Source organism: Haliotis rubra, unplaced genomic scaffold (genome assembly GCF_003918875.1).
Source record: "Haliotis rubra isolate DU_JTF1 unplaced genomic scaffold, ASM391887v1 Scf1905, whole genome shotgun sequence".
Classification (NCBI taxonomy): domain Eukaryota; kingdom Metazoa; phylum Mollusca; class Gastropoda; order Lepetellida; family Haliotidae; genus Haliotis; species Haliotis rubra.
In genome coordinates this window covers 72,690-93,354 of record NW_025765898.1, presented here as the reverse complement: position 1 = coordinate 93,354, position 20,665 = coordinate 72,690, and the positions used below count along the sequence as shown (strand labels likewise).

Here is a 20,665-nt window from a genome sequence, read left to right as displayed (position 1 = left end):
GGTGTCCCCCGCCGTGATATTGCTGGAATATTGCTAAAAGCGGCGTAAAACCCAACTGACTCACTCTCTCAGAGTGAGCTGGTTGGGTTTTAAGGCGTGGGTTTCACCACAGAAGGAAACGCCAGATCTGCATCTCATAACCTTCTCCCCACAGCACACTATCTCGTCATGACATAACTGAAATACTGTTCAAAGGGCGGTAACTAACTAAATAACTCACTCACTCACTCACTCACTTACCCACCCATCCACTGACTCACTCACTCTTGATATATAGTTTCCAGCACCCCACGCTTGTCATAAGAGGCGTCTAACGGGATCGGGTGGTCAGGCTCGCTCATTTGGTTGATACATTCCACGGTATCCCAAGGGAGCAGATCGATGCTCACGATGTTGATCACTGGATTGTCTGGTCCAGACTCGATTATTTACAGACCGCCATCATATTGCTGGCATATTGCTGAGCGCGGCGTTAAACAACAACAAAAGCACAAATCATATATATTTTGTTTTCCAGACGACTCGCAATGACGACAAACCGAGCACCGGCAGAGCACCTGAACTACGGGGACCAAGAGCAGGGGGACATCGTCATGATCGATGTCCTGGTCCCCAAGAATGGTAGGTACAGTTCGTCATCACATAAATATGTATACAGGAAACGCTTTGAAACTAAATCGCACATGAAGCATTAAAAAGCACTAAATTTTAACCCGTGAAGGTCCGGGTTAGAATGAACCTTCAGTAACCCATGCTTGTCGTAAGAGGCGACTAACGGGATCGGGTGGTCAGGCTCACTGACTTGGTTTACACATGTCATCGGTTCCCAATTGCACAGATCGATGCTCATGCTGTTGGTCACTGGGTTGTCTGGTCCAGACTCGATTATTTACAGACCGCCGCAATATAGCTGGAATATTGTTGAGTGCGGCGTAAAACTAAACTCACTCACTCACTAAATTTTAGAAATTCGTTTCCGAAACGTTACGGTCGATGGTTTACACAGCATGTTTTCTAGATGTACAATCACAGGTTTTAAGATTTTTTATCCATAACGACCTAGTCGATTTTTTACATACCAGTTAAGAACGAAAGAGAAACCAAGGAAACCGAATGTGGTGTCTGTTGAAAATGGTGGATAAAGATATTGAGAACAGATCATAAAGTGACTGATTTCATTACTGAAAAGGCTTCAAGACGTTAGAAAATTAAATTTTTATGAACATGAAAATCATCTGGATTATGCAAGTGTGAATAAGTATGGTTTTTATGCCGCTTTGGGGTCATTCCACTCAAAAACACAGAAGAGGTCACCAGAAATACTTCAGTCATCAGGTTACCCAATCACCCTTCTTAAACAGTGTCCTGTGAAATATTCAGACTGACTGAGTTTGGTTTTACGCCGCTTTTAGCAATATTCCAGCAACATCACGGCCGGGGACACCAGAAATGGGCTTCTACACATTGTACCCATGTGGGGATTCGAACCCGGGTCTTCGGCGTGACGAGCCAACGCTTTAACCACTAGGCTACCCCACCGCCCCAAAATATTCAGAGGATGAAATGGAAGATTGTGTGCATGGCATCATTGGGGAATGAATAATGAAGCATACGAATTGAAAATAATAACTTCTTGTTTATCGCATAGAACGATATTTCGATGTAGATTCTTACACCGCTGAAAAAATAAGCTGTAACAAAATATTCGGGTTTTTTTTTTTTTTCCTGTGCGATAAACAAGAAGTTGTTATCCATTAAGTCGTATGCTTCATGATAACGGAAGTCATTGAAATGTCATACTACTCTTGTATAGACCTTCTATGTTTCATAGAGATGGAATGGGATGAGTCGTGTGTATAATTAATTGTTCTCTCTTTGTTCTCTCTCTGCAGGTTCCAAGGTTGACACCTACTACAGTGGCTTGAACTGGAACGGTGGTCGTGACGGAGGTGGATACTGTGGCATCCAGGACCACGGACCCAAAGGGAAGACCTACATCTTCTCCATGTGGGACCCAAAGACGGCAACCACGGAGAAGATCACGGCCTCCTACCAGGGTCTTTGGACCAAATCCCACTACTTTGGCCACGAAGGAAACGGGCTCCATTCCGACAACACCAGTCTGGGATGGGACCCTGATGTGTGGTTCACACTGGCGGTACGGCGCTGGGACGTACTCAAACACAGTCACTTTGGGTACTGGGTCCAGAACCAGGCTAGCGGTGTCTGGACCCATCTGGTGTCCTTCGACTACCCAATTGCAGATGTGACGTTCATGAGCAGCACGTCGTCCTTCATGGAGAACTACTCTGGAGGAGGTGACGGAAGTCTGCTGAGACAGGTCCACTATGGTCATGGGTACAAGCGACGTCTGGACAAGACATGGATCCCTTTTGACCAGGCCAACTTCTCCGTCAACCAGGGAGCCCAGACGGCCCATTGGAACCACAACTACAACGCTGGATCTAAGGCTGACTATTTCTTCCTGGAGCTGGGTCAGTCCATCCACCCTGACCCAGGGGTCGGGACCCGCCACAGCTTCAAACTAGCCACCGCTATGCCACCAAAGCCTACCAAGCCTGCTATCACGTTCACCATTAGGAAGGCTACGCATGACGTGGTGGAGTGGCACGTCCCTGACACGTCAACGCCGCAGTTCAGCTACACCGTCGACGTTGATGGTAAACATGTCGCCTCTGGGGTCGATCCGGAGAAGAGGAGTCTTGACATGAACCGCGTACAGGGGAACAAGGTCACGGTGACACTGGAGGATCTTTTTTGGCGAGACCGTGTCTGTGTCAAAAGTGATAAGTTAAGTAAAAGCGTGATGGAAGATTTGCCTGTTCTTTATTACATCACAACACGGGCAAAGAGAGCAACCATGAACAGTTATAAAGCAAGATGTATTTCCCCTGTATAGAGGAAGATAGGCGTTTGTGTTTTAGTGAAGAATTACTATAATATAATAATTTTCATAGTCTTTTCTTATTAACCAATTGATTGATGATTTTACCACTGCTAATTAGTTACCTCATTATGCAGATATCGAAGAAATACTGTTACTCAGTATTGTTAACCAATTAACGTAAGGTTTTACCACTGCTATATTACGGACATGTAGTTACCTGTTATTTAAACTTGTCCGACGCATTAAAGTATCCATCTCCATTTGTTAGCCAATACACTACGTGTGGCCCATGTTTGATAAGTTGAATGGTGACCCTACATGTATATTGTGTCCAGATAGATCAGCTACTTTCATGTGTTCCCTAATTCTTTGCTATGAGTATATCTTACCACACTTTCACTTACTCTGGTCCCGATTCTGTCACCGTAAAGATGATGTATCATGTCTTATGTGCAACACAACGTGTGTTAATCATAAATGAGGAAATAAATGGTGGAATGTTTACTTGTCCGTTGTTATGTTTAGAGGAGCGTTGCGGTGTTTTAACCGTCCCTTTACTGGGTTAATCTGGCGTGTGACCTGCAACCTGTTTCTGCAGAGTTACCCCCCTTGGGCGTGCTAGAATCCAATGACCGTTGGTTTGAATGACGGATTCAATTTGGTTGTGGTTCACTGTTTGCTACGTGAAAATGGCTTCGTCGTTCACTGCATGCAGACATTCTGTCTGACAGCTGAAATCACGAATTGATAAGTGTACCGGGTGGTAGATGGCTGAACGCATGCAGATCAATTTAACAATTTTATCCAGGACAAACTATTCCCATTTAAATTATTATGAACTGAATTTACGAACAGTACCGACACAATACTTAACTGTCACTGTCGTAAAGTTGGAATATGAGTGCGCCGTAAAACAACAGCCAGCAAAACACCGTAGTATCAATAAAGCTGGATAGCGCCTTCTTTTTTCTTAACGGTACTTAAAACAATATGCACGTATAATGCGAAAACATTACATAATAGGTACATCGAGTACTCTGTTTGCACCATGAATCATTATCTTCAGATGTGTCAGTCAAAGCTGGAATATTGAAACGACTAAAATACAGGACATAACTGACACGGAACGAAATCGAAATCGGTACAAGTATCAAGATGGTTAGAAGGTTGCGGGTTCGCTCCCCGGCCGCGTCATACCAAACGACGTTAAAATATGGTACTTGTTGGGCCCTGTCTGGCGCTCGGCATTAATGGGTACAACAAGGACTGGTCGGCTCGGAGTCAGTATAATGTGTCTGAGTGGGGTATTCATGCTTCACTGCGGCATGGTGTCTCAGTGGGCTAGCACTATAAAACCAGCTTCAGTCTGGGCTAGTACAAGCAGCCGCACATACACATACACACGCACGCACGTCGTCATATGAGCAAAATATTCTCAAGCACGACGTTAAACCCAATTCCACCTCACTTCATCTTATTACAATTCGCTGGGGACTGAACTGATTGCTTACTATTCACTTATCTAAATTAGTGACATGATTATCGGGTGACTGTTGTGTCACGCCGCTTGTTGGAGTATTCCAGCTATTTTAACTGAGTGAGTGAGTTTAGATTTAGGCCGCTTTTTAGCAATATTCCAGCAATATCACTGCAGGGGCTTCACACTTTGTACCCATGCGGGGAATCGAACACGGGTCGGGCGTGACGAGCGAACGCTTTAACCGCTAGGCCCCCCCCCACCGCCCCAGCTATGTCAAAGACACCGTGAGTGTACTTCACACATTGAATTTTAAGTGTGGAATCTAACCCGGGTCTTCGACGTGACGAGCAAATGCTTGAATAACTAGGCATCTAGACTCTCATTTCGTTATATTGCCGCACTCTCAAACGTCATGAGGTTTAAGGTGCCATCCACAGAACGTTCTTAGTTGTTTGGATGGTTGGTTGGTTAACGCTGCACTCAGCAATATTCAAGCTATATGGCGGCACTCTGTAAATAATCGAGTTTGACCAGACACTCCAGTGATCAACAGGATGAGCATCCATCTTCACAAAATCTACTCATCAACATAAAATAAAAAGTTGAGGGAGCACATTTCTTCTTGGGGATTATATTATAAGACAACGTGAATAGTTTAAAAGGTGTTTTCATTGTGACTATCCAGTGATTAATATCATGAGCATCGATCTATGCAATCGGCATACGATGACATGTGTCAACCAAGTCAACAAGCCTGACCACCCGATCCCGTTAGTCGCCTCTTACGACAAGCATTGGTTACTAAAGACCAATTCTAACTTGGGTCGCTACGGGTCCTGAATAACTAGGTATAGGTAGGCTCTCATATGGTTACATTGGTGTACTCTGAAACGGCATGGGGTTTAAGGTGCCATCCATAGAACTTTCTTTGTGAACCATTGGGGCCGGTGCCCCGGGTCGCGATTCGCATTGCAGAGTTTCGTCCCTTAGGTGTAACAGAAACCTCACGGGTTCGAAACTCATTTCACATTGTTTATGTTTCTTGGTCTGTCAGCTCTATACGGCCTCAGACCACAATTATTTCCCTTCTTTGCTATCTACAATGACATGCCAGTCCGCCATAATTAATATCGGTCGTAAGCTGTTCTCCTGTTGCATGCTGACCAACCTGCCACTTGTCACTTAACCGGCAAAATATCGGCTTCGATTGACCACCTCAATTTAGCTGTATCCACTGTCAACAATGGTCACCGGAAGTATCGAGCCGAAACACACTAGACAGCCTTCAGCTTGGGGTCAAATCATGAAAGGCTGGTGTCAATACCATGTGCAGATTGTGGAAAAAATTGGAATAAAGTAAAATGTCTGAACTTTCATTTAGGCTACCCCAAGTCAACCTGAAAAAAATAGCACAGACAGAACAGCCCATTTACACAAGGCACTATTTTCTGCTATTTTCCTTCCGGGTCACGGTAAAGGGGGGTAACTGTGGTCTGATGCCATACCCGTACTCTTTCACTGAAGTGGTAAACGTCTGAAACGAGACTAATTTCGGGCTTTCCTTGTAATTAAGCTGACAAGCACTGCTGTATCTGAAATGCTTTACACAGCCGAGCCAATATTGGTCATGTACGGTTGTTACCATCGCACTGCACCATACTAGAATCGCTGTTAGGAATAACTGGATTGTCTGGTCCAGACTCGATCATGAACAGGTTGCGGTAATCTGGTAAGAATGATGTTAATTCGGCGTTACGCTACAAACAAACAAATTACACAGTGTGCCGTCTTGTGATAAAATTATTTCTAACAACGTCACTGGACTTTATCAGTAACTTAGTATATGTGAGACGAACCAAGAGCCGGCTTCAGACAATTGAGTTCATTTGGGGGAATCGAACCATGTACCAAGCATGACATGACAAGGAAATAACAATCAGGTTACATAACATCAATTTGAATCAATATATGAAATGTGGGAAAAGAAGATTTTCAGTGTATGGGCGTTTCGATTATCAATGAATAGGCGTTAAAAGTACGAGTGATCGTCAATATGCGTCAGGAGTATCAACGCATATGCCTTTGAAGTATGGGTATGCAGGTGTTGAAGAGTCAGTGAATATGCATTTCAATTATCAATGTGTTGGTGCTTGAAGTATCGGGTATATACTTTTTAAGTATCAGCGCATATGCACTTGAAGTATCAGTGTACATATCAGTATCAGTCTATAGGCCTTTGAAATATCAGTGTATATACGTTTGATGTATCAGCGTACATGATGTATACGTTTGAAGTATCAGACATACGTTTGAAGTATCAGTGGACATACGTTTCAGTGTACGTAAGATCAGTACGTACAGTATCAGTCTATAGGCGTTTGAAGTATCAGTGTACGTACGTTTGAAGTATCAGTGTACGTACGTTTGAAGTATCAGTGTACGTACGTTGAAGTATCAGTGTACATACGTTTGAAGTATCAGTATACAAACGTTTGAAGTATCAGTGTACATACGTTTGAAGTATCAGCGTACATACGTTTGAAGTATCAGTGTACCCACGTTTGAAGTATCAACGTACCCACGTTTAAAGTATCAATGTCTATGCAATATGTAATTCCCGAGTCCACGTGCATTAAGTCGTTTTTTATATGATTCACGGATCGTCAAAACAAAACGCTTGAAAATATGTGACCTCCCCAAAACATTGCCGATACAGTGTCATAAAACACATAAGAAAGGTTGTTTGAATCCAGTGCCTCACTAACAACCACGATGGTATAAAAAATGAGTTCTTATTTAAATTAGTTATGAAAACGTGACTAGTTTTCAGTAAATAAACCGCTACTCGCACAAAACAGTAACGGTATTGTTTTAGTACTTAAATAAGTGAGATTAGTTTTACGCCGCTTTTAGCAATATTCCAGCAATATCACGACGGGATACTAGAAATGGGCTTCACACATTGTACCCATGTGGGGAATCGAACCCGGATCTTTGGCGTTACGAGCGAACGCTTTAACCGCCTGACTACCCCATCGCCCCAGTAGTTAAACCAAGCTGATTCGCATTCACATCGTGTACACCACATATCTGGATATACAGGTGATGGAACATCACGGTGTCAGGCGAATGCTGCACGGTCAGCTCACCTTCGTGGCTGCTGACGTGTAAATATATGGGACTGACGCACGTAGCCTGTAGACACAATAAAAGCTGATATCATACACTGATGTATGGCTATCACATAACACCAGGTTATCATATAGCGTTCGTTCCACAGGTCATGTTGTGACTGGAAAATTATGTATTGGTACTGGCATGATGCAGGTAATGTCAAGGACGTTCACATGTATAATTAACCGTGCATATGAGTACATTAGGTATGTCATGTAGATTATGCAAAGACTTTAATGAGACAGTCAACACATTGTCAGTGGATGGTGAGCTTTTTTTAAAAATAGTAACTTGGCTCGAGCCTAATTATTACTGCTTTCGCCATGGTTGTGGTCTTAGCTGGGAGGTCCACCCATGGTACTGCCCAAAACGTGAATTGTATGTCACGGAAATTGACAATCATAAGTATATCCCAAGACGTAACCACACCAACTATGATCTTGTCTTCTTCTTTCGTCAAGACTCGTGCAGATCCGAGTTAGCATTAGCCTTCAGCAACCCATGCTTGCTGAAAGACTGACTGACTGAGTTTTGGTTTTACGCCGCTTTTAGCAATATTCCAGCAACATCACGGCAGGGGACACCAGAATGGGCTTCAGCTTGCTGTAAGAGGCGATTAAAGGGATCCGATGGTCAGGGTCACTGTCTTGGTTGATCGATGCTCATGCCGTTGATCACTGGATTGCCTGGTCCAGACTCGGTTGATTACAGACCGCCGCCATATAGCTGAATATTTGCTGAGTGCGGCGTTAAAAACAAACGTCTAATGTACTTGTGTGACATATTTAACTAAATCCTCTGCCCCGTTTGACATGCATGTGACTGACAAGATTTAGGAAACACATGACAAAAATGCATACCTCGCTTACAAAGCGTCAGGCATCCATCACAAGTACCAAGATGGCCTACTCTACATTTCTCTGGGTATTTAGGTTTGCTGCCTCCCTATCTGTTCACTGACATTTTCTCTGAAAGGCCTTTGGTGGATCGACTAAGCACCTCATTACAGGAGACGCTCCATTCGCTGTTTGGGGTCAGTGTGAGAGGGGGGGTGGCACACACGGTGCTCTGAGTTGAACCAACCTGAAAACAACATAATTAACATAATTGTCTGGGCAGAAAGCTGTTAATTATGTTGTTTTCTTTGTTACATTGTTACATCCAGTATATATATACTTCCCCCTTCTTCATGTCCCATTATGCTTGACAACGGTACAAGAATCTGTATCGAAACGTCGCACTCACGAATAAAAAGAAGTTGTTATCCATAAAGTTTGTTCTATATTGTACTTCCCAACTTCTAAAATGCCACTCAAAGAAGATAAATTATTACCTATCAAGAAGAATAACTGTATATGCAACCGTATCACGTCAGACTCGAACAAGGGCTTTCGGTGTGAAGAGCGCAAGCCTTATCCACAATTCTACCAAAACACCTTCATGAGTTACGATAATCAATCAATCTTTATTTCAGTACTGAGGAGGCCACGGGCCTAAAGTACATTTCATATATACAATTTTCTAATCAACATGGCTTGATAAATGAAAACCGCAACATTTTTTTTAATTACAAATTCATTTGAGGAATTCAATAGAGAAGAACATTCATCCATTGATGGAATGACAAAGTAGAGTTCTTTAATATATTCTTTACGTATAGTATTATATGCTGGGCATAGTAGAAGATGATATTCGTCTTCTATAACAGTATTATTACAACATCTACAGATTCTATCCTCTCTTTTGATATTCATAAACCTTTTCAAGTAATAAATCATGAGATGAACAACGGAACACATGATAAATAACGTTTAGTATAAATGTGTGTTTTAAAGATTGAGTAATAATTTCATTTTGTGTCTACTGAAATTGTTTCCAACCATTTTTGCTGGTAAATATCTTTGAATCTGTGCGTGAATGTATTTAGAAACAATGACGAACATTCAACGTTTTGTTCATACCATAAATGATTAAATCCAGTTGAAAAAGTAGGTGTTTAACATCTGTTATCCAATTCTTTTTACCTTCTTTGTCATATAGTAACATCATATTGTATACTCCCCAGGGAGTTGAGATTGATAATACGATGTGCCGTTGAGATTGACATCCAGTGATCGAGTGGAAAAAATACCAGCGCCTTGAGCAAGCACTCTGTAAAATATCCTATAATATAGCATTTTTTCGGTAAACGGTAGGGTGGCATTCTTAATAACCTTAACAGATATTTAATCGCCCTGATTTGTGAAGATATGATGAGCGGGTATCTGCCAAATTCCCCATATATTGTAATATTTGATGTGCTCATCTTTACCCCGACAAATATTAGACGATAATTATAAATGTAGTAGCATCTTGTAGCAGTTATTAACGTATCTATTTCCAAGTGACCAAACACAATCATTTCTGTTAGCTTGTGTTCAGTAGTTTATTGCACGTGGCGGTCATTATGACTCGGTTTATACGTAAATAAGTTTGTTTCTCCTTGATATAACACGGTGTTGTATTTGTATATGGCTTCATACAGTTTACTCTTGTATGGTTCAGAACCGGCATTGTCCATATGTTGCGACAACGCATGAATCACTTGTCTAACTCGCCACCACGTAACTTAATTGGTAAGTGAGGCTGAACGACGTTTTGAAGAGTACTTTAGTTTACATTAAGTTGTGTAAGCCAAGTATTATAGTAGTGTGTCTCACAGTCCCTGAACCATGCTATTTGCCCTTCGACCAAGTACTGCCTATATGCAGATGCTCTAAATGAAGCAATTCCAGATTTGCTCGGGTTCTGAATCACCCTTCTCCTTGGGGTGTCTTTTCAATTTATTGGAGCTCTTTATTTCTCAGAGTTATATATGTGCAGAGATTAAGCGTTCGTCTATTTATCGTATTGTAACATATGAACACGGGTGTTGACAAACTAATGATATCGGGATTCGAACCCACCATCCTGGGTCTCCGACATCCTCTGAATGAAACTGGGCTATAATATGTTTTAACCTCCAGTCCAACTTTAACTGGATATCATTGTATGCATAAATCTGTATATAGACACAACACGTGTTTGGGCCTATACATGTAATGTATCTACCCTAACAGTACATCGTGTCATGTGTCACTTGAAAGCCATAAGCCCTATATAAACATGGGATCAATGACCCCCTTATCATGCTTATTATTATACACTGACATAAGCACTTTGGGTGGTCATCGATAGGTATGTATTTATATCTCCTGAATTAGCATGATAATAGTTCATTAGCACTTTAATTATATTTACTTCTCTGATAAGTAAAATTATCAACAGCTTTGGTGTATATTTGTCGCCAGCTCGTTGGCTTTGTTTGGACGTTAGATTTGAGCGGTGTTTATCCCTGGTCAGCTCTGGTCTGAGGACAGTCGTGGACACTGAGTGGACAAAATGGCAGATAACACAACCAGGTCTCCGGCCATTCATTTCCACTTCCGTGATACTTTCCCAGGCGATATTCTCTTGCAGGTAAATATTGTTTGATTGTTTATTTGTTTGCTTGTTTGTTTAAATACATTTAAACCCGCGCACAGCATGCCGCATATGACGGCGGTAACTGATCGAGACTGGACCAGACAATCCGGTGACTGACGTCATGGACATCGATCTATGCAGTTTGGATACTGTCAACCCTGTCAGCGAGCCTGACCATCCGATCCCATTAGTCGCCTCTTACGACAAACAAAGGTGCCTAGCCCTGATCTTCACGGGTTAGGTAAACATGTCACGTAACTTTATCAATTATGAGCATGCGTGAGTGAGTGAGCTTCGTGTAAAGTCCCTTTGAGTCAAGATTTAGTAATATTACGGCATGTAAATGTGACATTGCTACCGCGTATCTTACGCATTGTGCCCAATCTATTGTAACCACACCCTAATCTGGAATCTATAATAATCAGAATTGGTCTTCAGTAACCCATGCTTGCGGTAAGAGGCGACTAACGGGTTCCGATGGTCAGGCTCACTGACTTGGTTGACACATGTCAGCGTATCCCAATTGCGTAGAACGATGCTCATGATGATGATCACTGGATTGTCTCGTCCTGACCGCCGCCATATTGCTGAAATGCGGTTAGTCGCATTTTACGACAAGCATAGGTTGCTGAAAACCAATTCTAATCCGGATCTTGACGGGTGCCCGGGTTCGATTCCCCATAAGGGTACAACTCGATGGTGTTCCTTGTCGTTATTTGACTATTACTAAAAGCAGCGTAAAATAACATTCACTCACTCACCTTATCCTTTTGTTAGGACGTCTATGTCCCAGAGGAACCCTTTGATGGTCCTCTGTCGTAATGGTGCTTGACTATGACGAAAGGCGGCGTAATATCATATTCACTCACTCACATTATCTTTTTTGATAGGACGTCTATGTTCCGGATGACGGTGCACAAGCCAACACCTACTACTGTGCTCTACAGTGGAACAGCCTTGGGGACGGCCAAGGCTACCTAGGGATCCAGGACCATGGCAACGGCGACAAGTCCTACATCTACTCCATCTGGGACCCTAAGGACACCTCCCTCCCTGCCAGCACTGCGTCCTACACGGGTCTCTGGACGAAGGTGTCCTACTTCGGGACCGAGGGGAAGGGGATCCACATGGGCAACCACTCCCTGGGGTGGGCGCCCAACTACTGGTACACCCTGGCCAACAGAGTGTGGCAACATGGGGGGCACACACGTTTTGGATTTTGGGCCCACAATCAAGCATCGAAGGTGCGCGGGAACATTCGTATTTTGTCCACCATGTGGTCTATCATGAGTTAGTGAGTGAGTTTAGTTTTCACAGTTTAACAATATTCCAGCAATATCACGACGGGGAACACCAGAAATTGGCTTCACACATTGTGCCCACGTGGAGAAGGTCGATCCTTTGAACATAACGGGATATAACTAGATACTGTTTCTGAAATTTTGTTGACACACTGTCCTGTCTGATGTCCGTGGTTCGAATTTCAGATACGGGTAAAATCCTTGATTTTCTCAGTCAGAGCAGTGGTACTTATAAACATATCCCAGAATTGTGAAGTGGCACCCCAAAATATGAAGTACATTAGATGTAATCATTACGGTTTCTAATTCACGATTTGTCCTTGGTTGTTCTTGGTTTGCCAGGACCATACCTGTGCTCTCAGTTTTCATTCCAGGTGCTAACATCTGAGATGTCTACCTCTTTTGGCTTTCTAAGTTGCTGCTTTCTAAGTTGGTTTCCCGTTTAACAAACAAGTGGGGGTCACCACTGAATTTATGTAATCCATTATTTACTGTTCACAGCTATTTTCTTGTTTGCCCAATGGAATCTCTTTCGATGGAACTGAAGAATTTGGTTTAGTTGTCACGCCGAACATCTGGGTTAGGTTCCCTACACAGTGTACTTTATCCATGTTATTCTTCGCCATGAAAATGCTGGAATATTGCTTAAAGCGACATAATCACTCACTTTATAGAAACGTGTTATCATGGTGCCCCTCGCAGTGACATTGCTAACAATGCTATAGGCGGCGCAAAACTATACTCACTCACTCACTCACATATGAGGGGGTCATAGATGTCCCATTTGTCTAACACAACGCAATTCCCTTACATTTGCCAGAAATTAATTACCTTTGATTTGATTTCGCCATGATTATCAGAGCCATGTTCTTAGCGAACGTCGGGCATTCAAGCTGACACGCATTGAAATAACTAACCTACTGTTCAAACTCATCTCACTCATTCACTCATTCTCTTCAGGTGTGGACCCATTTGGTCACATTCGACTATCCAGTGAAGGACATTACCTTCCGAACCACCACCGACAGCTTCCTGGAGAATTTCTTTGGAACTGGGAGACCCGACCGGAAGTTCCACCTCGGCCACGGCTACAAGCGAGGGACAGACAAAACATGGCGCCCGCTGGACACTGCCCATCTACACGTCAACCAGGGCGACCGGGTCAAGGACTGGGAAAACAACTACAACGCCGGCGTCGGCTACGGCTACTTCTACATGGAAACTGGGGAAAACATCCATCCAGCCGCCGGATTGGGAACCGAAGCAGATTTCAAGATCACTCTCCCGCCAGCTCCGTTAAAACCAGCTGTAGAGTTTGAGATCACGGAGGCGAAGTCGCACATTGTGCAGTGGAAGGTGCCGGAGTCGTCCACGCCGCAGTTTCGGTACACCGTGGAACTGAACGGACAGCAGCTGATAGACGAGATTGAACCGGAAGTACGGTCTTTCCCACTGAGCGTCAGTAACCCTGGTCAAGAGGTCAAGGTCACCATTGAAGATCTCCTTGGTAACGTTGTGACTAAAACTGCCAAGATAGTCGACTGAAGTCACTTTATTTTGTCCAAGAAAATATCAGTTTGGATAACCAACGTAAAACTATATGACATTATTCCAAAGTTTTACCTAATCAGAAGGTACATTTCAAATCCAGCAGTATAAAACACAATCTGATTTGGATCTCTCTTACTTATTTATCTATGACAAGAACAAAATTCAATATAAAGCATAAAACATACCAGTTGTAAATGCATATATCCGTAGCCATGGTAAAAAAGTGTGAAGCAGTTCTTTGCAAAGTAAAAATGTTTCATTGTCGTCAGCGTTTAAAGTTCCCGCCTGCCCGACCGTCCGGAACGGTCTATTTTCATCTTGGACGGTCAAATTTCAAAAGTAGCCTGTCCGGTGGTCTGGTAGATATTTTTACCCCTAACAGTAAATATTTCATATCAGACAGGTTCTCTTGTCGTCAGTTTGAGGTGTTTACGGTATTATGATGATTATGTGAAACTACTTACGATTGGACAGTTCATGTTACGATAACCAATCACAACACGTGTCCTTTCAGTTTACCTAAACTCGGTGCATTGCCTGTTAGTGCTATGTAGTTCATTCCGATGCCTACAATCAGTAGCCTGATTAACCTGATTTTGTTTGTTTTTTTATTGTTGAAAACCGGACAGGCAAGTTTGTATCCGGACTGGTAATTTTTTAAAGTTACCATTCCGGCTGTCTAGCTTGGAATTTTGGGAGTTTTAAACAATGCTGTCGTGCCCTTTCACAAACGAATCAAAGGTCAGAATGTATGCTCTGCTCTGTTCTGCTCTGTTCAGTTAGGTACGGTTCGGTTCGGTTCGGTTCTATAATACAGCATCGGTAAAACCACTTTGTAGTATATCATGTTCAGAGACATAAAAAGTATAACCTAAAACGACTGACAACAAATCAAATATACGCTCTTTAAGATTTGTTTCTTCTGTAGCTTGTTCTTTAGCACTTGGGAAGTGGTAAAATAGTTTGAAATCTGACTTCTTTAATGAACAAATTACCAAATATCACAAGGGGAACCACCGCCTGTATTCTCGTAACAGAAATTTCATATTGTCAAATATATTTGGTTAAGTATTCTGAATCAAGTACAGTTGCTTGGTTATTATGTTCAGCTTATTTCAAGCTGTTGTCATATTCGAAGACAACTATTATTCGACTCATATAGTTGTAGCTCAGTGAGAGTTCTATATTTTCTATGTATTTGTTATGGCGTTATGTACTTCATATTTCATGATGAGGCAAAACATACTATACCGGTTAGATCATAGAAGTCTGATATTTCTCTGTATCTCAATCAGGCGCCATCAATGATTTTAATAGCTTGTAATATCAATCGCTTGCCAGGATACATTAAACTATATTCTAATCGCCATATCCTTCAAAACTTTATTTTTGGAAATATAATTCCCGAAGCTCAGAGAGTAAATTCTTAAACTTCTTTTGATATTCATGCTATAGTTTGGCCTTGAAATTCCAAAAGATTCCAAAACCGTTTGACCATACCAACTCGGAACTTCTGACTATGGCTTAAGACAGCTTTTGTTAAACGTTCTATGAACATGTATGTCAAAATAAAAATGAACAAATTTAATTTCGAGTTGATGTTGGTGATTTTAAACTTTGTGTGTTTCTTTTATTTGTATGAACAGATTTATTTTAACATTTGTGTAATTATTGAGGCAATTGTGTGCTTCCAAACAGCAATCTCAGATTTATGTGCGGTATTCAGCCATTAAGGCGTGTTAGGCATTAGATACTCTCGCAGCTATCCATTGTATTGCATGGGTTTTCACTGGACATGTACTTTGAAATGTATTAAAAGCATCTATCCATTTACACTGACATTTTGGGTTCCTTTTATAACAATATCTTGATTCAAACCTTTGGGTTAAAGAGGCAGGTGCTACTTTTGTCCTTTTGATACAGCACATATAGATACACGAACCCAAGGCTATAGAAAAACTGCTCTACAAAGAGGCAGGCTGCCTGGTCCATTATCTCCTCGGCGTACGGGTAGTAGGATGTCCGGACCCCATCCACTTGAGTAGATTGAAGTCCTTGGCGATCAGCGCATAGTCCTGGCCTTTACCTATTATCTACATAAAGAGTGAGCGAGTGAGATTACTTTTACGTCGCACTCAGCAATATTCCAGCCATATGGCGGCGGTCTGTAAATAATCGAGTCTGGACCAGTCAATCCATTGATCAACAGCATGAACATCGATCTACGCAAATGGGATACGATGACATGTGTCAACCCAGTCAGCGAGTCTGACCACCCGATCCCGTTAGTCGCCTCTTCCGACAAGTATGGGTTACTAAAGATCAATTCTAACCCGTACATTCACGGATTTACGCGCATCTGAAAATGAACCTGAAAAAATATAATGTGAATGATGTTACAAGGGCAGATTATACTCATGACATAGTAAATCGATATTGTAAAACCGACCCTGCTTTGAGCAGAGATTTCTCAAGGATGTGAAAAGGGGTTTTATAGTTTCTATCCAGTATGTAAAAGAGGAAGGCTGGACTTGTTTATAACCGAATAGAGACATACTTCAAGCCTTACCTACAAGCATGCCAGCAACACAGCACACTGACCAAAGCTCCGTTTTCACAAGGTGCGACGGTAGCCTAGTGGTTAAAGCATTTGGTCGTCACGCTGAAGACCCGGGTTCGATTCCCATATGGACACAATATGTGAAGCCCATTTCTTGTGTCCCCAGCCGTGATATTGCTGAAATATTGCTAAAAGCGGTGTAAAACTCACTCACTCAGTTGTCAAGTCAGTTGTCAAGAATGTATTTCCATATCTGCTTTACATGAGTAGGAACATTTGAAGCCTATTGTACGCAATACAACCGACCGGCATGCATGTCTTCAGTGATTATTAATGATTGCAGGTGCCAGAAAAAAAAACATTTTCATAATTTAACCCAAATAACTCGAACATGTGAGGTTCCAGGTTATATTTAGTCTTCAGTAGACCCATGTTTGTCGTAAGGCTCAACAAACTGGATTGGGTAGTCAGGCTCATTGGCTTTGTTGATTCTTGTAATTGTATCCCATCACTGGATTGTCTGTGGTAAACCTGATTTGTTTGTTTGGTTAACGCCGCACTCAGTAATGTTTCAGACAATCCATTGATCAACAGCATCGATCTAAGCATTTGGAATAAAATCATATGTAAACCAAGTCAGAGAGTCTGACCACCAGATCCCGTTTCGTCAAGCATGGATTGCTGAACACCAATATTGAAGGGATGCGTTGCAAAAAAGGTCATATGTAACATTTTTTTAAAACAATCATATGTTGACATTTTTCAAACAAAATTAAACACTTCAATATTATTCTATCCTCGATCTTCACGACCGCCACCGTGGTGTAGTGGTTAGAGCGTCCGCCCGGAGAGCGGTAAGGTCGCGGGTTCGATCCCCGACCGCGTCATACCAAAAGACGTTAAAATATGGTACTTGTTGGTCCCTGCCTGGCGCTCGGCATTAATGGGTACAAGGACTGCTCGGCTCGGAGTCAGTATAACGTGTCTGAGTGGGGTATTCATGCTTCACTGCGGCATGGTATCTCAGTGGGCTAGCACTATAAAACCAGCTTAAGTCTGGGTTAGTACAAGCAGCCGCACATACACATACACACGCATGCACGTCGTCATATGAGCGAAATATTCTCAAGCACGACGTTTAACCCAATTTCACCTCACCTCACCTCACCTCGATCTTCACAGGTTGTAAAACCTCCATTATTTACAGACCACTTTCATTTAGCTGCACTATTGCTTAGGTCAGCGTTAAACAACAAACACGTGTTATAGATAATGTCCACTCGTGAGTCAGGGTACGCCCACCTTTCGGCGAACACCGGGTGTCATTACTCTTTGATAATGATAAACATATGTTTAAGATATAGTCGGACTCGTACAAAGTTCTAATGAATGCAAGAATGGTTTTGTTGCGTATTTCTATACTCTCGACTCTAAAAAAATATATTAAAAATTAAATTAATTACACAATTAAACTAATTACAAACCTTTATGTAAAGTAACCACATGTAGTAAAAAGAGACATTAACTTGTTAACACCCCGTCTTAGCTGTTGTGTACATTATGTTTTATTACAACAATTTGTTTACATCTGTGTTACTATGACAACGCGGTCGTCATTAGCCGACGATCGGTACAAGGGGTGAGGAGGACGTGGGACTGGTTTTATTCATCATGGTCAGATATCTGCTGCGCAGGGTAAATGCTGCGTGTTTAGGTTGTCGTTGCCTAGTCAACAGCCCTTTCTTGTTACCCACCACTCGTCTGACTCCTGAAACAATGTGACACATGAACACTCAGTATTAGCATTGAACGACCACGAGCATCAGGAGCTGCGGGCAAAAGAAAGCATACATTCGATAATTGGATATGACCAATACGTACAAACATTATGAAAGCGTTATAGGCATTAAAGCAGTAGCCGAAATACTGCAAACCCATGGTAAAGATACAACTACGATCAAATCATCAAATACACTAGACGCCAAAAGAAACGTTACCCTCCTACCTTATGAATTACTGAAAACCTATCAAAGTTATTTTAGAAGGTTTTAGTTTACAAGAAAGCTTAACAACACGGCTTTGTGCATATCACGAAAAAAGACTTTCTCAAATGCATTCCTATTTGGGTGAAATGTATCTTTTTCAGAAGATTTAAATTGTCCTATATTCGTCCATGCCGAAATAAACCAATAATAGTGATTTTGATGTCCAAAATAAAATAAAATACTTCTTTGGGACAAAGATAAACCATTCAAAGTCACCATTTTCCAACTATTAAAACAAGAAATAACTGTAATAAAATAATCATTGCTATGATTTCAGTCTTTGAAAACATTTTCTGCTGATTTGCATTAGTGAAAACAAGTAAAACGTGTCTTTGATAAGAAATGTTTAGGAACATCTACAATTATCTTTGTTAACATTTTTGCTTGCAAAGTAACATTTTCCATTTCCATTTTACACATAGCAATATCAATCGCCCAAACGCAGCAATATTCAAACAGTATTTACATCCATTTCACATGCAGAATGATTCTATAGGGTATAAAGAGAGCCTGGAAGACAAGATCTGATACACAAGTACGAGAAATATGCCACGATTAACAGCGGAAGAGAGAGAAAGAGCCATTGGGATGGTGCAGATGGGGTCGACATACAATGCTGTTGCCAACGCTCACTACAGATGCCACCGTATCACGGTCATAAGACTTATTCAGGGATTCAGACAGACTGGGATCCACGTATACAGACCAAGAAGTGGACGTCCACGCATCACAACGCCAGCTGAAGATAGGTATCTCCGTCATTAAGGAAGGAGGGTAACGTTTCTTTTGGCGTTTAGTGTATATCACCATCAATAAAACAGTTCTTCTGGTTTTTTATGTTTTTTTTTTGTTTTGGTCTGGGGTAATTTTTTTCGCTTTTCTTATTTGTTTTTGGGGTTGGTTTTTTTTATTTGTTGTTGTTTTGTTTTTTTGTTTTTTTTTTTTGGGGGAGGAGAGGTGGGTGTTATTTTAGTTACCATCACACATGTTCGTACATTAAAGTTAAACTTTATACAATGTGCAGTGTAATTCATTCAAGCGTTCTAAACATTGTTGTTTTGGTTACTAAAGAATATTAATATTTTAAAAGATTTATGTGAGGTGTAGGTTCGAATAGCATTTCACACCGTTTCATCTTGTTTGGAGTAGGTCCGTAATGACAGACACCTGTCACGTAGGTGAAACCCACGAATGTGGGAATGGAGACGACAGACCGAAGAATCTGAGAGTCGAACATATGATCCACCAGTCTGTTCATTCTGACTCACTCTGTTCAGTGAGTCGCAGTGCACCAATAAGAGAAGGTTCCCTGCTTCCGGGATATGAAACATTCGTTACTCGTCACCTATGTTTACTCCTGTTACTCTATTACATTTGTGTGGATGAAGGTTTGGTGCAGTGATGATTTATTACCTTGCACTGTCATGAAGTCTGCGAAGTTCCACACCATCTCACCAACCAGGTACTTGTCGATCTTGGCATCGAAGAGTTTGTGATATTCCTGCAGGAATTCCACCTGGTATTCTTCGGTGAATACAAAAGATGGATCCTAGTACGGAAACATACAATAAGCGTGGTTACCTTGTGGATCGATACATACTTATATATAATGATACAGACAGATACATGCTGATGCGGACTAAAACGTACTTGCAAGTACTTATACACAATCATTAATACTGACGCATACTGGTGCATACACACTGACTCATGAAGATGGACGCTGACAGGTGCTCATATTGCATACTGATATATGTTATACATTTACTGATACGTATCTATACATTTCTAACACAGTGATACATACTGATACATATTGATACATGATACACACTGATACATGAAGATGCATACTGATACATGAGATACATACTGATACATATTGATACATGAAGATGCATACTGATACATGAAGATGCATACTGATACATGAAGATGCATAATGATACATGAAGATACATACTGATACACACTGATACATGAAGATGCACAATGATACATGAAGATGCACACTGATACATGAAGAAACATACTGATACTTACTGATACATGAACATGCATACTGATACACACTGATGCATGAACATGCATACTGATACATGAAGATACATACTGATACATGAAGATGAATACTGATACACA

At 41.5% G+C, this 20,665-nt stretch overlaps 2 protein-coding genes across 2 annotated transcripts; both read left to right on the top strand.

The window, feature by feature from the left end:
* Positions 1 to 446: 446 nt before the first annotated feature.
* LOC124274434 lies at positions 447 to 3,410 on the top strand. The gene is made up of 2 exons (XM_046709799.1): positions 447 to 621; positions 1,893 to 3,410. Exons 1-2 carry the CDS (start codon positions 528 to 530, stop codon positions 2,918 to 2,920), a joined length of 1,122 nt encoding a protein of 373 aa, XP_046565755.1. The 5' UTR covers positions 447 to 527; the 3' UTR covers positions 2,921 to 3,410.
* Positions 3,411 to 10,866: 7,456 nt separating this feature from the next.
* Positions 10,867 to 14,289, top strand: LOC124274432. Its single transcript, XM_046709797.1, has 3 exons — positions 10,867 to 11,060; positions 11,957 to 12,310; positions 13,328 to 14,289. Exons 1-3 carry the CDS (start codon positions 10,983 to 10,985, stop codon positions 13,910 to 13,912), a joined length of 1,017 nt encoding a protein of 338 aa, XP_046565753.1. The 5' UTR covers positions 10,867 to 10,982; the 3' UTR covers positions 13,913 to 14,289.
* Positions 14,290 to 20,665: the final 6,376 nt, after the last annotated feature.